The 18,455-nt window shown below is 34.9% G+C and overlaps 1 protein-coding gene across 7 annotated transcripts in view; it reads left to right on the top strand.

The window, feature by feature from the left end:
- Positions 1-18,455, top strand: part of TRPS1 (transcriptional repressor GATA binding 1) — a 258,547-nt gene that overhangs the window by 79,988 nt on the left and 160,104 nt on the right. For all 7 annotated transcript variants that reach the window (XM_038555373.1, XM_038555368.1, XM_038555374.1 and 4 more), the window contains one exon: positions 1,969-2,572. In XM_038555373.1, coding sequence (XP_038411301.1) covers positions 1,969-2,572 — 604 coding nt within the window. The remainder of the gene's footprint in view (positions 1-1,968; positions 2,573-18,455) is intronic.

The raw sequence follows: 18,455 nt of genomic DNA, 5'->3' as shown, positions 1-18,455 counted from the left end.
TCTGTCTGCCTGCTTACTGGGATCTACAAAACTCTAGATGACCTCTCCAGATTGTTTGATTGACCTACTTCCTCTTATTTTTTTCCTCTAAAGCAGCAATGGCCTCTGTTCAGACTTGCTAGAATGTGCGTTCTTCCCCTTCCTCCTCCCCCAACAAGAATAGCTCCTTTTCATATATTGGTTTTCTTTCCCTCAGAAAGGTCTTCCTGACTGTCCCATGCAGCCCATCAACCCCATTACCATCCCATCCATTTCATTCTTGGCACATTCCACTCTTTATAAGCTAATGTGAGGATTGTCCTTCCTGGCTAGACTCCAAGCACCAGGTGGACAAAGACAGGGTGAACCATATACCAGTGTGAACCCAGTGCCTGGCAAAGTAATTTGTGATGACTATATATATATATTTGTGTGTGTGCATATAAATGCATATGTGCTATATGTTGTAGCCTTTAAGCAATAGCTCTCAAAACTTATTTTGTTGCTTTAAGTTGGCAACACATTGCATCAGTGGAGTAGCAAGTGTTTCACAGGGAGTTTATTTAGAAAGCCAAAATTTTTATAGTTAAGAAAAATGTGTCTTGGACTCCTGGTGGCTCAGTTACTAGGGGTCTGCCTTCGCCTCAGGTCATGATCCCAGAGTCCTGGGATTGGGTCCCACGTCACACTCCCAGCTCTGTGGGGAGTCTGCTTCTCCCTCTTCTGGTTGCCACTCCCCCTGTTTGTGTTCTCTCTCTCTCAAATAAATAAATAAAAAATCTTTTAAAAATGTGTCTCATTCTAAGTCACTGGAGTACCTTTCCAGTATGTCATTTAGGATATAGTGCCTCTGTTCTTTGTTAATCAAATATTTGTCTTAATTTGACATAGTTCCATCTTTAATAGCAGAGAATGCTATGAAATTCAACAATAAGTTCTTTTATGTCTTTTAAAAAGAAAACACACACATTCACGCATTCTTTATGAATGAATATATCTGTACAGCGCCTGTCATGCTGCTTGACACCCAGCAGGCACTCAATTTGCTGAATGTTCCTAAATCCTCACAGATAGATTGAATTTGTTTTAAAAAATCTTGAGCTTTGGGGTGCTTGGGTGGCTCAGTCAGTTGAGAATCTGCCTTCAACTCAGGTCTATGATACCAGGGTCCTGCAGAGCAGGGAGCCTGATTCCCTCTGCTTCCCACTTGTGCTTCTCTTGCTCTCTCTTTCTCTCTAATAAATAAAAATATTTTTAAAAAACTTAAAAAAATCTTGAGCTTCTAATACATCTTATTTACTAGAGTATGTAGATTAGTTAGCCATATTTCATTGACTAAATTGATTTAAATTTTATGATAGAAAAAACATTGTAATCAAGTACAATTTAATACATATAAAAGCTGTATAAAGTAACACTAGAGATGTATGTATATTTATAAAGAAAAAAACGTCGATATAGTTTAAGTAAACAGAAGAAAAGTCCATTGGTGAAACCAGTGTGAAAAGAATTGTGTCTGTTAAATAATAATGATTTGGTGATTATCCAATGACGGTAAAGTGAACGGAGTGAGTCCTTCAATAATAAAACAAACCAACCGGGGCGCCTGAGTGGCTCAGTTGGTTGAGCGTCTGCCTTTGGCTCAGGTCGTGATCCCGGGGTCCTGGGATCAAGCCCCATGTCTGGCTCCCTGCTCAGCAGAGAGTCTCCTTCTCCCTCTCCCTCCACCTCTCCCCATGCTTGTGCTCTCTCAATAAATAAATAAAATCTTAAAAAATAAAATAAGACAAACCAACCAGTTTTCAATGTCACATTCTTTTTATGGAACCAAAAAAAATAGCATTTAATATTCCAGCTTTTGGGTGTTGGGAATGGTGTATTTCTTCCTATCCATTCTATTACATGAGATAAAATTCAGGTGCTTAAAGACTGTTTCTTTTTCAAAGCCCTTCCGAATGCTATTTTTCTAATGACTGTTTTCTTCTCCAGGAGAGCACACAGCTGCTACAAATGCCGCCAGTGCAGTTTTACAGCTGCTGATACTCAGTCACTACTGGAGCACTTCAACACTGTTCACTGCCAGGAACAGGACATCACTACAGCCAATGGCGAAGAGGACAGTCATGCTGTATCTACCATCAAGGAGGAGCCCAAAATTGACCTTAAGGTCTACAGTCTGCTCAATCCAGACTCTAAAATGGGAGAGCCAGTTTCTGAGAGTGTGGTGAAAAGGGAGAAGGTGGAAGATAAGGATGGGCTGAAGGAGAAAGTTTGGACAGAGAGTTCAAGTGATGACCTTCGAAACATGACTTGGAGAGGGGCAGACATCCTGCGAGGCAGCCCGTCATATACTCAGGCAAGTCTGGGCCTTCTGACGCCTGTGTCTGGCACCCAAGAGCAGACCAAGACTCTACGGGATAGCCCCAATGTTGAAGCTGCCCATCTGGCACGACCTATTTATGGCTTGGCTGTGGAGACCAAGGGATTCCTGCAGGGGGTGCCAGCTGGCGGAGAGAAGTCCGGGACCCTCACCCAGCAATATCCTGCTTCGGGAGAAAACAAGTCCAAGGACGAATCCCAGTCCCTGTTACGGGTAGGAAGGTTTAATTTTTAAATAATTCACCTATTTTGAAGGGAAAACGGGAAAACACACAGTCTCTAGATGTAGTATCAATTCATTCTTACCAACCGAAATGAAATAATCGGTGTCAGTCTGGGGATTTCTACTTGTAAGGCTGAAGTGCTAGAGAGTAGCTCGTGGGTGTTTGCGTGTACTATACACATACTCGATGCGGTGGTAGGCAGTCACTTGTTTGTCACTACTCTTAGCTCAGATTGAATGTTGGTTAATCATTCCTGGTGATTATGCAAAACAGCGAGGCTGTATTTGGAGAAGGGGGGTTCGGAATCCCAGAAGATTGCACATCTGTTATGTTGAAATAGGTAAATGACTTTTAAATTTTAAGGTGGTGTGACACTATAAATGGTTAACAAGGAAATTAGCAGAGATTTAAAGCACTAGGCGTTGCAAAGCCCATGGTGAGATGTGAATACAGAAATGTAGTTTTTGAAAACTGACAAATGCTTGTACAAATGACAATGCTTGTTGTTGTTCAGTTACCAAAAAGGGGGGAGAAATGAGATAGACCTAAGTGTGAGTGGTGTGAAAGGCATCCAAAGAAGAGAAAGAACCATGCGTTGTATATGATCACACTTCTTTAGGAAGAAAGACCTGGTCCCAGGTGGAAACACAAAACCTCTGAAAACGATAAGATCCTTGCTCTCTCTTCATGCTATGTAGCAATGTCAAGAAATATTTTAGATTTAGAAAATTTACGAACTCTCAAGTCAGTGATGCTTGCTTTTTGCCTAAGGCACCACCACTTCGACATTTCATCTTGACTCTAAGAACATTTTGAGCCTTCTGCATGATTTTGAAGCTTTGTGGGTGCCTAGAAGGTAGGATCAGAAAGCAGCTGACCTTTACAAAAGAGCCAGTTAGGAAAAGATAGTGCAGCCAGCCCGATGCTTTGACCTACAGGCCAGAGACCATAGATCCATAGGTCTCTCTGGATGGATTCTGGAGAGAAACGTTTCTCTTTCCAGTGTCTGTGTGGCTGGCTACTCTGCTCTCATTTCCTGCAGATTCTCTGAAGTCTATCTGTGCTCTTCAGGTTTCCCCAGTGGAGTTGAGAAATGCCTCTTGAAGGTACACAGTTCATTATAAAAGCTGTTCCCTTTCCTGGCTGCAGTCATGCCCTGGAGCTAAGAGAAAGGCTTGAATGCAGAAGAGGCTATATCCCTTGTACACGGAGAAACAAAGACTCATTCCTGCAGGGAAGGAGCAACTTTATTATAAGTAACTTTCAAAAGAAGATAAATATTTCCTGGGCCTTTCAAAAGGGTATTCAACTCAGGGAGTTTCTTTCCAATAAATATACAGATGGGGCTGCAATTGTCAATGTTCATTATTTTCTTAGCATGTCAGGACTCTTCTGGTCTCAAGTGGCTCTTTTGGTTTCTGGGTATAAGGCTGGAAGATATGTCTTAAAGTTTTTAAATTTCATTTTGCATCTTGAGAGTGTGTTGTAATTGGGTGCCTTACATCCGTATCACTATAGCTCTCCACCCATCTTTTTTTTTTTCTTTTTCCATTAAAATTATTTTCATCTGAGACATCTTCATTCAATACCAGGTTGTTTGGCTCTTTTAGACTCTTTCTGGAATATTACCTTTCCCGCCACCATGTATACACACCGAGAATTTGGAACGATCGATGTTTTTTTATGTGGTTAAGTCCAAAGCCTGAGCATGAGAGTGTTACATTTTTTGAGCAGACTGGGGATGATAATACTTTTCTAAAAAGTTGTTTTTCTCAATTCTTCCACTTCCTTAATTCCCTGACTTCAAGTTTCTGTTGCATCATTGCAACTGTTTCTTTAGTTCCTCCACATTAGCTGCTGAAGAATGAAATCTGCAGCGAGAGACTGGTTCACCATGTTCTACAAATAATCAAATTCCTAACCTTAGGATTTGTGATCTTTAAAGGTGATCATCTAACTAAATCTTGAGAGATGACCAAATTTAAATATATATATATATATATATTATAGTCTTGGCTCATTCTTCCTTGACTAGAGTAAAATGTGACTCTTTAAGATTGATATTTTCATTGTATTCGAATACTGCTTTTGGGAATCACCAGTTTTATTGGATATTTGGAATAGAAAGCATAGCTGATTTAATTTGTGGTGTATTTAGTGTATTTAGAGAATTAAAACTTATTAACGTCCACATATCTTAGATGATCAGCTTTTTAAGACATTTAAGAGGGCTAAGAAGCAGAGCCCATTCTGATTATGAATTTGACAAGAATTCTGCTTTGGTGGTAGAAATTGGTATTGCTGAGTTATCATAGCGAAAATGCTTTGTCTTCCCTTCATTCCTCTGCCATCAGTAAGGAAAATCCCAGCAGAGTATCACCACCACATTTACTAAAGGCAAAAACAACGTGCTTTATTTAATTTTGTATTGTAGGAGTCTAGTTATTAGTGAAGGTGCTCTATAAAAGTTTGTAAATTCACAATAAAATATGCAAATACAGTTTGCATGTTTTGAATGGAAATACAGGTATCTGTGGAAATGTATGCCTACAGAATATCACATTCATATTTGAGTATAATGGAAATGGAACTTGAAATTATCTTGCTCTTTGGCAGTTTTTTAGAAATAGTAAGCAACTTAAAAACAGAAAGTTGGTTTTAAAAGTCATTTTATTAAGTAGTGCATACGGTGTAGACTTCATAGAGTAAGTATGTATATAAATACATTTATCTATGTAGTTTCTAATATTAAAAGTAAGAACTTGACTATCAACTGACTATACAGATTGATAGCGAGAATCAAGCATGAAAATTTGTACAGCAGGAAATGTTAATTTAAAATGGTTCAACTATGCTGATTTATAGTGGAAACCTTTTTAAAGAGTAGGCTGACTGTATTTAGGGCCATTCACAAAGCACATAATTACAATGTTGCTTTCAGGATATTGGTCTTTCTGATATATATTTTTTAACTGTCTTCAGTTATGAAATTTTGCTGCACTCAAAGTGAAGAAGGAAATAAATACAAGAATCATAGGGAAGAAGAAAGATTTCAAAAAATTTTTTATTAGTTTTTTTTTTCTTTTGTTTTACCTAGATTAGGTAAGTGTTTGGCTTTTAGTTTCAGATTCCAAAGCAGATCATTTATGTATATTTTCATGTAGCGAATGTCTTTTATTTTTCCTCTGTTACCAGTATGGAATTGATGTTGTTACAAAACATTTTAAATTGTGTATGTGATCTGGGTGGACCATTGTGCTTTGAGGATGGCAGGGAGCACATTAGCATAAGCTTTATCTTGTAAATTGCTTTATGAAAATTAGTTTTTTGTTGTCTATTAACTACACAATGTTTCTGTAAAATCACTGGATTTTTTTTTCTTTTATGAGTAGGAAGAAGCATTAAAGACTTTAGACTCTGCTAGAAATAGTCCAAGTTTATAGGAAAACTTTGTGATTCTTTTAAAACTTCTAGAAGGATTTTATAAACATGAATAAGTTCCTGAAAATGTTTTGAAAATGCAGTTTTCTCATTTAAACTTAAGATTTGGCTCTGTGGAGAGGTTACCATATTTAACATTTTCTGTGCTAAAAGCAAAAGTTAATTGGTTTTAAATATTCAACTTGATGTTCCTTTCTCATTTTAAACTAAACAGTGTAGTGTAGTCAGAACTCAGTACAGTCGTGTGCCTTTCTCTGGCCAGTTTCTTCTATGATGTGTATTTACACAAAGGTATTTATTTATTCCTTTTGTAGACAGACTCATACAAATGCAACTGTATTAGTCTTATGATTTCCTGAATAAGAAATTCCAGATCTCATTCTGGTAATTGACTTTTTAGATTGGATTTTATAATATAGAAAGCTATGTCTTTTAACTGACAGCCGCATTAATAGGAACAAAACATCTGTCATTAAATTTCACAAAGATTTTGCCAATATCAAATGCAGTTTTTCTTTTAATGAAATGCAGAAGTATAATTGAGTTTAGATGGTAAATGTGTAGGGAGAGTTTATGGCAAATCAACATCCAGGTAAACATTGGCATGTCATAGTTGGGTAACTCATCGGCTCTAATTCTTCCGTAGGTTCAGCACCCTAGTCATTAGTACACTTTCTTCATGCATCTAGGGGAAAAATGATTTTAGATTCCAGTGTAAATTTATTTAGAGAAGTCTGTCCATTTCAATGTGTACATTTTGCACCACTTGGTTTTGGCAGAAAACCTTCAGCCATGGACAGTCGGAGTTGAGTTCCAAGTTGAGCCACTGTCAAAGGCAGGGCCTCCCAGGATCTCCGTTCATCCCACTCTTGGGATTATAATGCCTGCCGTCCTCACAGAAGAGCTGTGCAGCTTGCTTAATTAATGTTTGTCAGGCCATTTGAGATCGTAAGATGCAGGGTTCTAGATAAGTACAAAGTAGCATGATTATTTGTTCGTTTTGTAAATGTGATACCACGACAGCACAAAGTAGATGTTATTTTCTCCTTGCTTCAGTGGTGTTAAATTTATAGTTTAAAGATTGTTGATACCGGACAGTCCATTGAGATGCAAAAATGTTCTTTTGGGGACAGTCCATTGGCAGCCAAGCGGACGTTCAAACAAGCGACAGTGTTGAATGCCTTTACAACCACTGACAGATCGAAGCAACTTTTTTAACTAAAGATGATTTCAAGGGAGAAGTCTGATACTGGTTTTTTTCCCCTTCATGTTCAATGAAAAATAAAAGCAGTTTTTCAATCATCCTTAGGTAGTCGTGATGTAACATGTTTATGTATATAACTTTTTCTAACTCTATTTGAATATTTACATATGGATGTACTTAATCCCAAAGAGAACAGACTATACCAGGAAAAATGGGAAGTGTATACCTCTGAGATCACTGGTTATGGAGCTTGGTTTTTTAGGTTTTTAGGCCACATTGATAAATTCTCTTCTTTAGGTAACGATATTTGATTTGTTGATACTTGAATAAAATACTAAAAACCATTTACAATATCCAGAGATTAAAAATCCTTTTATCTCTGTGCTTTTGCCCCTGGATAGGTGAATTTCTGCTGTCCGCCTATTAGAAAAGGATATGATTTAAATTCAAATGTAATATAGATTTATTTAAAAAATACAGTTCATTCATTAACTTAGTTAAATGTAGCAATGAACATGACTGTTTTGTTTTTATTAAATAAAATTTAGGTAGCTTTTTTTTTCTTTATTCGTTATTCATCTTTTATATTGGTTTACTATTTTTGACAGTAGATCATAGCTAAACCAATTTGATAAACATATATATATGTTTGATTTTATTGTCTTGACCAATGGGATTTTCTTTGATTCTAATTTCTTTTTTATAAGTCAGCTCCATTGGTTCAAGTATTTTTGGAAGCATGCTTTTTTCTTTTTTGTAACCTGGGTTTTTTGTGAAGCCTGGCATAGTTCTGCTGGCCCAGGTTTGTACGGCAGGGGAAGCAGATGTATCTTTTAGTGAATTGGGCTGTAAGTTTGTAGTCGCTGTGAAATGGTATCCTTCAGCACAGTATCTGTTAATTATTTCCTGTATAACTATCTTTTGCTTGGCTTCCTTTTCTCACAGACTGCATGAGTCAGGAGATAACAGGGCCCCAAAAGGAACCCATTGTTAAATGTTCTTTCTTAGATGTTGGAAATGAAGAGTATATAAAAGGTGGCCCAAGTTTCAGGAGCAACAGATGGAGAATGATTCAAAAGTGTGTCAGCCGTGAGCTACGCAGCCTTGATGTGAATCTAGTACTTTTCTGGCAAAGTCTGATCTGATGGACGGATTTAACAGAAGTGTTGATTCCCTAAAATGCCAGGAAATTTTTTTTTTATTTTGGATTTTTGTATATTTTGTTATTTGATGCCAACAAAAGAGTAAATATTGTTTCCATTGTCGTATTCTTTATCCACTTTTCCCTTTGACTCTCTTAGGGAACTTTCACTAAGTATTTATACACAAAGACACTGACTAGTGTGGAATGGTCTACTAGTTAACTCAAGGAAGATTGGCAAGTAGGATAGTGCTGCATGTAAGTTGTGTTATGAGTTCAAAGAAATGCAAACATATCAGGGAAGTTTGAAGAATCTGTTTCTTTCATTTTGGTGAAACAACATCCTGATTTATAGATGTCTGTAATTAATTATAATTTATAAATAAAATAGAACCAGGCATATGACTTTATTTTAGAAAAAAATCCACAATACTTAATCTTTAGGCATCTCTTATGTTATTGGTGATTAGAAGTAAGGCAAAGGAATCTTTCTTTTCTTTTGTTTTTGTAAATGCAGGATGTTTGTTAGTAAGATAAATTCAGTGATTGGTATCATTATTTATGTAAGAATGATCAAATAGCTCTCACACATAATTTTACATGTTAACATTCCTCTTGAAAAATATAGTTTCTCAATTTAGAAGGTTTACTTTTGGCATATTAATTATGAAAGCGATGAACCATTTTATACCCTGGAAATTTACCTATTTGTAGCATCATGATTAACCAGAAAAAGATATATTATTATTATTTTTTAAAGATTTTATTTATTCATGAGAGACACAGAGAGACGGAGACACAGACAGAGGGAGAAGCAGGCTCCATGCAGGTCCGTACAGGGAGCCTGATGCTGGACTCGATCCTGTGACTCCAGGATCACGGCCTGGACCAAAGGAAGGCGCTAAGCTGCTGAGCCACCCAGGGATCCCCATAGATATATTTTTTAAAAGGCAAGATATACTTTATAATTCCACTAACATTTAAAAAAAAGATGAAAAGTGATTACAAGTCAGACATTTATGTGACTTAGAATACAAGCAAAGATTTTTAAAATAGATTTTTAATAAGCACAGTATTTTGTTTGAGAAAAGTGATGAGACCCATGGCAGTGTGTTATTGAATTCCATTTGCCTGTAGTGTTATATTTGTTAGATTTTGTTTACATTTGGATATTCAAGACTTATACTAAGTCATGAAGGAAAAGTCTTGGTAGATAAATGTCCTGTAAAATTATCTCTTCTCAGGGAATCAACTTCAGGTGTTTACTCAGTAATGTAGTGGATAGCTTGAGAATCCCTCATAGCTGCCCAATTTGAATTCTTGATGCGAAAGACAAAACCTGATGAAACTACTTCAGAACAATTGGATATGAAAGCATTAAAAAAAAAAAGAACTTAGTTAACATAGATGGATACTTATAATTGATTGCCAAGTCATTTAGTATTTCAGTTTCTAGGATTAAGAGTTTACTGCCTTTCCATTAGTTTATTATTGGATTAACAACTTTCATCCTCACCAAACCCTTTGAGGTTGAAGCTATTATTATCTTTTTTATTTAGGTAAGGAAACTGAGGTAGAGAAATTAATTAATCTGCCCGAGGTCACACCGCTTTTAATGGCAGAGATGCAATTCTGATGCTGGCAGTTTGACTGTGGTTCATGTTCTTCACCATTGCATAGCCTCTTTCGACTCTCCACGATCTGTTCATAAATGCTTGGCTGACTTTCTGCAATTTCAGAAAAAATTTGTTCCATAAAACATACACTCTTCATGTGTTTTGTGTCCAAAACAGAAAAATAACTTTTTGAAAATGATACAAATGATAGATGCTTTTCAAAAAAGAAGTATATCTGTATTATCATACAGAACACTACAGAAAATGAAAACCAGTCATAAGTTCCAACCTACAAATACTTTTCTATTCATATGTTGGTTTCTAATTTATTTTTTGTATGCATGCGAATGTAAATTTTATTCTTATATGGGGTCATTGCCTCACTCTTGTAATCTTTTTTTATTTAACAATATATTTTAGACATCTTTTCTCATCAACAAATACAACTTACAATATTTGGTTTAGTGTCTCCATGTTGTACTATGAAGTAGTTATATCCTAATGTGCTCAGTAAAGCCTACTGGTAAACATTTAGGGGGCTTCCAATTTTTAGTTATAAAGAAACTTTGATGGACTTCCTATTATGTGTTATTTTATTGTTTTGTCATTTCCTTAGGATAGTTTCTTATTATTCCAGCTACTTAAATGAAAAAAAACATGACTGATAACAAATAATGTTCAATGTCCAAATCACCATCCTCTAAATGGGTCATTTTTAAAATACAAAATAAATTCATTCTTAAATAATGCTTAGAGAATAATATCCTAGAAAAATTTAATTAATAATTAACTGCTAAACTGGAATTGACTTACTAAATGATGAATGCAGATAATTAAGGAAAAGGCAAATAATCCTAAAGAGTTATTTCTTACCATGTATATGGTATATAGCAATTGACCAATAGCCATGACTATAGTATGAAATGCTTACATATTGCATATGCAGCAAAGTTTATTTTGTAGAGAAATTTATTTTCAAGCAGGACCTATTTTCTTAAGTAGAGTTGAGTCATGAACAGTCAACTCAGGTAGACTTGCCTTTTTTAGGGGAGAAATTGCTGTTTTCCTCGTTTTAATTTTGTTCCATGGACAGTGTTCTGCTGTGCTTCACAATTTCTCATCCTAGTTTTAAAGTTTTTACCTTCCTTGTGTGTGTAATAGATTTGGTGGGTAATGGTGTGGGCTTTGAGGGAACATAACAGAGAAGTTGTTTTTTTTTTCTTTAAAACATGGAATTTAATGATCTTCATTTCAGTGTTTTGCTGAAATATTTATATTGATCCCATTAGAAAGTATTTTTCTTTTATAAGACTTTTCAGAATGTCAGCTAGAACATTCTTTGTTATTCCTTAATAAAGTATTAGAAGGACAGGAGCACAAGAATACTTTCTCAATTAGTATTGAGGTTGTGCTTGTTATATGCCACAAATACAGAGTTTCAGGCTATTCTTACCGACTAATAACACTTAGAAAAACATCCATGGTGTCGTTTTTATATGCAATGTAGTCAGACTCGTGTAGGGGAATTTGAAAATATATAAATATTACATTTGAGAGAGCTATTCACTTAAAAATAATTACTTGTTTTTTTTAAAAGACAGTATAAAAATAAAAAAAGACAGTGTAGAAGTTTAAGATATCTTTCCTGGTACATTAAAAAATGAAAATACTTTTCTTTACCTATAACTTCATAGAAGCATATCTGTTTCATAAAATATGGTACAATGAAAACACTGCTGGCCGTATATTAGGAGATACATATGTTCATTTTACTTCATTCTTCCTGTCAAGAATTTACAACTTTCTTGATTGAAACTTTCTTTATAATTCAAGAAAATCTATCTATTTTGGCTGAATTATGTATTTATTCAAAAGAAGTTGGAGCTTTTTAAAATGTGGATTACCTAGCTAGGCAATCTATGATCTACAGATTAATTATCTAGTTAATATGACTACCAAAATTTTAAGATATATATATATATATGTATGTATATGTATACACATATACATATACACACACACATCTATATATGTATGTATGTGTATATAGCCTAAAAGTAAAACTGGAGGTTTTATATGTATACACACACACACACAAACACACACACACACACACCATGTGTGTCTATGATTTAGGATGGATTTTAAAATCAAATTGAAATTTAGAGCTTGCCTCAAGTTCATATGTGATTTAAATATTTCAGAAGATTCCAAGATATATACTAATTATTTTCGAGAAGGATGTCTAGGCTGCTGAGGTCACAGTTGGGTTTGGAGGTGGGTGTGTCCCACCTTTAATAGGCTGTCTTTAGTGTGAATCAGGCTTGACTGGATTTTATGTTCTGGTAAAATTAGATTTCATGTTTTCTTTTTACTCTTCCCTTGTGATGCAGTGGAAAGAGGACTGGATTTTGGAGGCAAGGAGGTTTTGTGTTCTAGACTCACTTTGTGACTAAATAGCCGTGTGACCCTGACTGAGTCATTCAATCTTTGTGCACTGTTTCCTCTGGAAAATTATAGAGCTTGAAGTATACAATTACTCATCTCTTTAAAACTGCAAATTCTAGGGACAAGTCAATTTTCTATAAAACCTTAAACTTTCAGGTCTGTGAGGCTACCTTAAGAAAAGTCTTATTTTTTAAACTCACTACTTATTCCTGGTGTCCAAAGAGAGATATCACATACTTGATGTATGCATTCTTAAATCAGATTTCCCTCTAATGACAAAGAATCTATAAGTTATCAAAAAAATACTGTCACAATGCAGTCTGAAATCTTCAACAATTATATTCTTTGAGCTTTTTTGAGCTTATCTCACAAAATATAGCTCATTCTTTCAAAATAAATTGTTTTAAAGAATCATGTTATTAAGGGCTTGCTTGTGTATGATGATAAAGGGAAGTATGTACAATGAAAATAAAATAATTCTGGTGAGAATTTGACATGCTTGAAGTCTATTTCCTCAGTTTCTTGGCATTGAGTGGTGATGCCTGTTTTGTTCACAGTCAGATGTTCAAATCAGAGTTTTGGATGCAGAAACTAATTTTAGTAGGTGGGGTGCAAATTTCTTATGAGTCCATGAATAGACTCTAATCCCAGCTGTTTCATTACAATTATAAAAATAAAATTGGCTGTGAATCATTCAAACTCAATTTAATGGATGTGAATAATTCAGTTTCATCCCACTGAAATCTTAAAACTATAAACCTATCTTAGATTTTTTATGCTCCTTCAGACTTAGTATCCCTTATGCACATATGACTTACTTGAAGTATCGCTGGTCATGATGAAAATGACCATATTTCCACTCAGTTCCTGTGGGCTTTGGGAGAGGAGCTGGTCCCTAGTATGAGGTGAGGGACGAAATGGAGAAGCAATTGGGAAGAGTCTACAAAAAAGAGAAAAGGATGTTTAATTAGTATCTCTTAGCTTTTTCTTTCTCATTAAAATATACATGTTCATTATAGACATTTTAGAAAATATAAGAAAAAATAAGAAAATGCTTAGCACTCAGTGCATCCTTTTCTGGACACACACGCACATACACACACACACCCCTACACACATAGACATATACATACAAATACAAGTTTATAGGCTTATTGTTAAATAACCTCCAGTTTTACCTTATAATAAATGGTAAACATTTTTCCATATTAGCATATATTCTGCTACATCATATTTATTGACCTCATGGTTTTTCATTATATGTTGTACTAGAAAAGATGATTATTGATTACTTGTGGTTGGACATTTAAGTTATTTCCAGTTTTTGCTATTATAAATAGTGTTGTATTGAATATCCATGTAGCTAAATAATTGTATCTTGCTTACAACTTTAAATTGTTAAAATTGATTTCCTTATAATCAGGTGCCTCTACGGGATGATACAATAACAGAATTTATTGGCAAGTATAAATTATTTTACCAGGCTGTGTATATATACTCTTGGGAAACAGAAAAATAGTATCATTTCTTGACTTTAATTAGCTGGAATTACCTCATAGTGGTAGCTAAGAAATAGAAATCCTAATATTTTCTTTAAAGATCATTATAGGGGAAAAAGTTAATATGATGGTTTGAATAAAGTGTATTTCTGAAGCACCAACAAATAATCAAGCAATCTGTTTACTTTTATAAGTTGAAAGATAGATTCCTTAGTTACCTTGGTATTCAAAAATTGTCTAAATAGTATAATATACTAAAGTGAGTCTTACAATGTAAATATATAAAGATAGATAGATAGACATGCATGTACTATCTCAAGGGATTTAGCTGTCTCCATGTACTATCTCGGATTTAGCTGTCTCCAAATCTTCTTAAAGCTAATATGTTTTGATGAACACGTAAGGTTGATGCTAATAGCTACTCAATGAAGTGTTTGGCACACCAACTCTACACTGAAATATTTGAATTTATTTTAATTTACTTAAGGTCATTTACATAGTTTATTGTAAAGTAAGAATAAAAATCAAGTGTTAAAAGGAAGTGTAGAAAACCATTCTAAACTCTGTCTCTTTTCATGTGCTTTTCCAGGCATCTTACTGCTATATGCAAAGTCCTTTCATAATATTAGAGACTGGGTGGTTGTATTTCTAGTTCATGAAATTTCAACAAAATACCCTTTTGTTTGTTTTGTTTGGGTGACTCAAGTGCGTAGTTGGTTGTGTCTAAATTTAACTATACTGATACTCACCTGGGTTCAAGATTTATTTTCAAAGAACCAACATGCATTAGACCAAACTAACCTAGACTCCAAAAAACTTGAAAGAAATATAAACCCAAAATAAAAGATTACTTTGTAGAATCATTCCTTGAAATATTGGTGTCTAACTTTTCTTGTCATCCAGTAAATAGTTTAGCACCTACTAGGTTTCAGAAACCATGAAAGACGCTATTAAAGATAGGACTATGAGTAAATCAGGATTCCTGCCCTCATGTAATACAGTCGTTATAAGTAATAAGACAGGTATATGGACAAATATAGTATACAAAAGACTTCCATAAAAGGGAACAGGAGAGAGAAGAGCAGAGGTCTTTGGGTGTTTAAAGAGGAACAGATCACATTCAGTTAAGTGGCTAAAGATCATGGTCATAATGTGTTTTCTAAACTGGTTTTGGAGAAAAGCCTGGCCTTTCAGTGGGTGAACATGACAGCATGGAGGGCAAGCTATGTAGTTAGAACAATGTGAGATGCGCTTAGGGAACTTTTAGGATGTAGATAATAGAAGAGCTTGACCAAAAGGTATGTGCAGTGTAATTTTAGGAACGAAGACTTGGCGTATAGGTTAGGAAAATTTCTTTAAATGCGTATTTAAAAAAAATATTTTAACAAGGAGATAGCCATCATGAGATTTGGAGCCAAGGATGGTTTGATTCAAACCTTTAATAAGGTTAATACAGCATTTTATGTAGGATATCTGGAAGGGTGTGGGTAAGTGTCCAGATTTAAGGTGAGGGATGTTAATTAGTAGGCTAAACTTTTACCCTATGAGTAACAAAGACTTCATGCTAGGATAGTGAAAATGAGAAATGATTCCCATAGACACAGTAGATGTAGAATCTCCAAGAGTTTTTTATGTGTGTTGATGACCAAGAGGATGGGGGTTATGATGAATGAGGCTTTGAGTTTGGAAGAGGAGTCTAATAATAGCTAACATTTGATAATCACTGTGGGCCCGGCCCTGCTCTTTATTCTCTAGTAACTCATTGACTCTTCACAATAACTCCATGACATAGATGCTACCTTTAATTTCATTTTATAGAAGTTGAGTCTCATAGATGTTTAAGTTGCTAGCCAAAGTCAAACGGCCAGTTAGTGACTGGGTCAATCTAGATCATGACCCTGTAGTCTGGCTTTAAAGTCCACATTCTTTGCTATATTGCTTTTGGGTGAATGGTAGCATCATTAGCAAAACTCTAGAGTGAACTGTTTTTTAAGTGTAAAGTAATGAAGCTAGTCTTAAACCTACAAAGTTTGCAGAGCATTCAGATGCAAATATCTGATGGATAACAGGAAATGACATCAATTATAAGAAATACAGGAGTTGGAATGACTTCTAAGTTCATTGGCATTCATTTAATAGAGTTTATATAGAAAGCTGATTTGTACAAAATATTCTAGGAGTAATATCAACATGGACCAGCTATGGACACTGACTCTTCAAGTCATTTGCAGACAAGTGGGGGAGATAGTGTTCAGAAAAAATGATTATAGTTTAAGAAAAGGGGTGTCAAGTGCTATTTAGTGAAACAAAACGTGGTATTTTATTTTATTTATTAAAACTTTTTTAGAGGAAGAAATGATCTCTGCTTAATCCGGCCATCAAGGAAGGCTTCCCGGAATAGGTTACTTATTAGTTGGTTTTGAAAAGGGTTGGAGTTTGAATAGATGGGGATGGATGGAGCAGGGGATTACTGGGGTACAGGCAACAAACAAACAAATGAAAAAGAACTTTGGTGTTCGGAAAACTTGAAGAAGAAGCAAAATCCTGAAGTCAAAAGAGAATACAAGTAGAAGGTGAGCTTTGTTACTAAAAAAAAAGGATAGTGGCCGAGCCCCCCTCTAAAGTGAAAGTTACTATTTTGATATTTATGAGAAAATTTTAAGGTCCTCTGTGTATGGCAAAATTTTTTTAATTGATAGGATTTAGAATTTCACAGAAGCATGCATTCCTCAAGAGTCTCATTATATACATGCTAAACACAAAGGAAAGAGTAAGTTTGAGAGCAGAGTTGGGTATTTTAATCAAATTCTGAGGTAAAAATATAATAATTTTATTAATTAGTGTAAATAAGCTTCAGAAAGTTTTTTTTTAAGTTTTTGAAACATACACATACGGTTTATATAAATATGTATATAGTGTATGCGTGTCATGTACTCTTTTATTCAAATATAAGTTAAAATAACTCAGGGCCACTGCTTTCAAATCTAAATGAAAACTATTCTTGAATACCATTTAAAAACGTATACCATACATACTATACAAATTTGATTCGTTATATATAAGAACTATTATATTTTAGTTTTTGTATTGTTCTGATTTATTCACTAATCATTTCTTCTAGATTTAATCCATGGGCTCATTTTCATGTCTTATTTTTAATGTCTTATTTTGTCATTGAGTAGAAAGAGAGATTCTTGCTTGCAATATGTCACCTTTTTTTTTAATAGCTAAAACTGTTACATATCTTAATACTGTATTACATTAAGTCATTTTAAAAGCATTGCTTCCCCTTTTGTTTAAAATTCCTACAGTCTCTGAGATATTGGTAGGGGGTTAATGGAAGTCTTGATTAAAATCTTCCAAGCTTCAAGGCTTTCAGTTCCTGTAAACAATTTGGATCTGAGAGATAAGCTTATTTTTTTTACTAGTCTATTTACTGATTTAATATTAAGAAAAATTATAAGTTTTTTCTTTTGTTTTATTTTAATAAGTAGACATTAAAACGTATTTTAAAAGGTCAACCAGGGATCCCTGGGTGGCGCAGCGGTTTGGCGCCTGCCTTTGGCCCAGGGCGCGATCCTGGAGACCCGGGATCGAATCCCACGTCGGGCTCCCGGTGCATGGAGCCTGCTTCTCCCTCTGCCTGTGTCTCTGTGCCTCTCTCTCTCTCTGTGACTATCATAAATAAATAAAAATTTAAAAAAAAAAAAAAAAAAAAAAAAAAAGGTCAACCACAGTCCGTTCTGTGATGATCACAGAATTTTTGGCAGTCAAGTTAAAAAATTCCCCAATGATACAGCCTAATCGTTTAAAAGTAAAGGAGCTGTCTTGAGCATATCAATTTTCCATTATTTAAAATAGGCCTTTCAAGTTTTTATATCTAAACTGCTTTTTTAAGTGTTTTTTCCCAAAGTTGAAAGACCATGAACTCTAATCATGAATTTATAAACCTAACTTGCTTCATAATAGCTAACCAAACTATAGGTGGATAGAAGTCTCTGAGATAGGTAGAAGTTATAGTATAGTTGAGATTTACATTTGGACTCACGAGCTTGTAGGCATTAATTATCCATCTTTTTTACAGCCCAAATTGGTCCTGCCTTTTTCTAGGACAATTGTCTGCACAATATTCTAGATCAGTCAAAAGTCTTAGTCATTCTATTTTTAACAAACTGGATGACTGTTCAGACATGGCAGGTTTGCATGGGATTGAGTTGGCACCCCTGTAGTTTCTAATCCTTATGATTTTAGTGTATGAATTTCACTGTGATAGTATGAATGGGATTTTCCCAGGGACTGAAATTGAAATCTATTGAAGTGTGTGTGTGTGTGTGTGTGTGTGCGTGTGTGTGTGTGTGTGTGTGTGTGTGTGTTGGAGGTTTTTCTCTGAAGCAAGGGACATTTGGACAAGTTTGGAAAACAGAACAAAGATAAGAGAGAAACAGCAAATACCACGTCTAATAATTTAGCCATTTGTGAATTTTGATCTCCTAGTAGATTACAGTCTCCTAAGAGAGAAGGACT

The sequence above is a fragment of the Canis lupus genome, chromosome 13 (genome assembly GCF_011100685.1).
Source record: "Canis lupus familiaris isolate Mischka breed German Shepherd chromosome 13, alternate assembly UU_Cfam_GSD_1.0, whole genome shotgun sequence".
NCBI lineage: Eukaryota > Metazoa > Chordata > Mammalia > Carnivora > Canidae > Canis > Canis lupus.
Note: the sequence above shows the minus strand (reverse complement) of the source record. Positions and strands in the feature narration are given on the sequence as shown.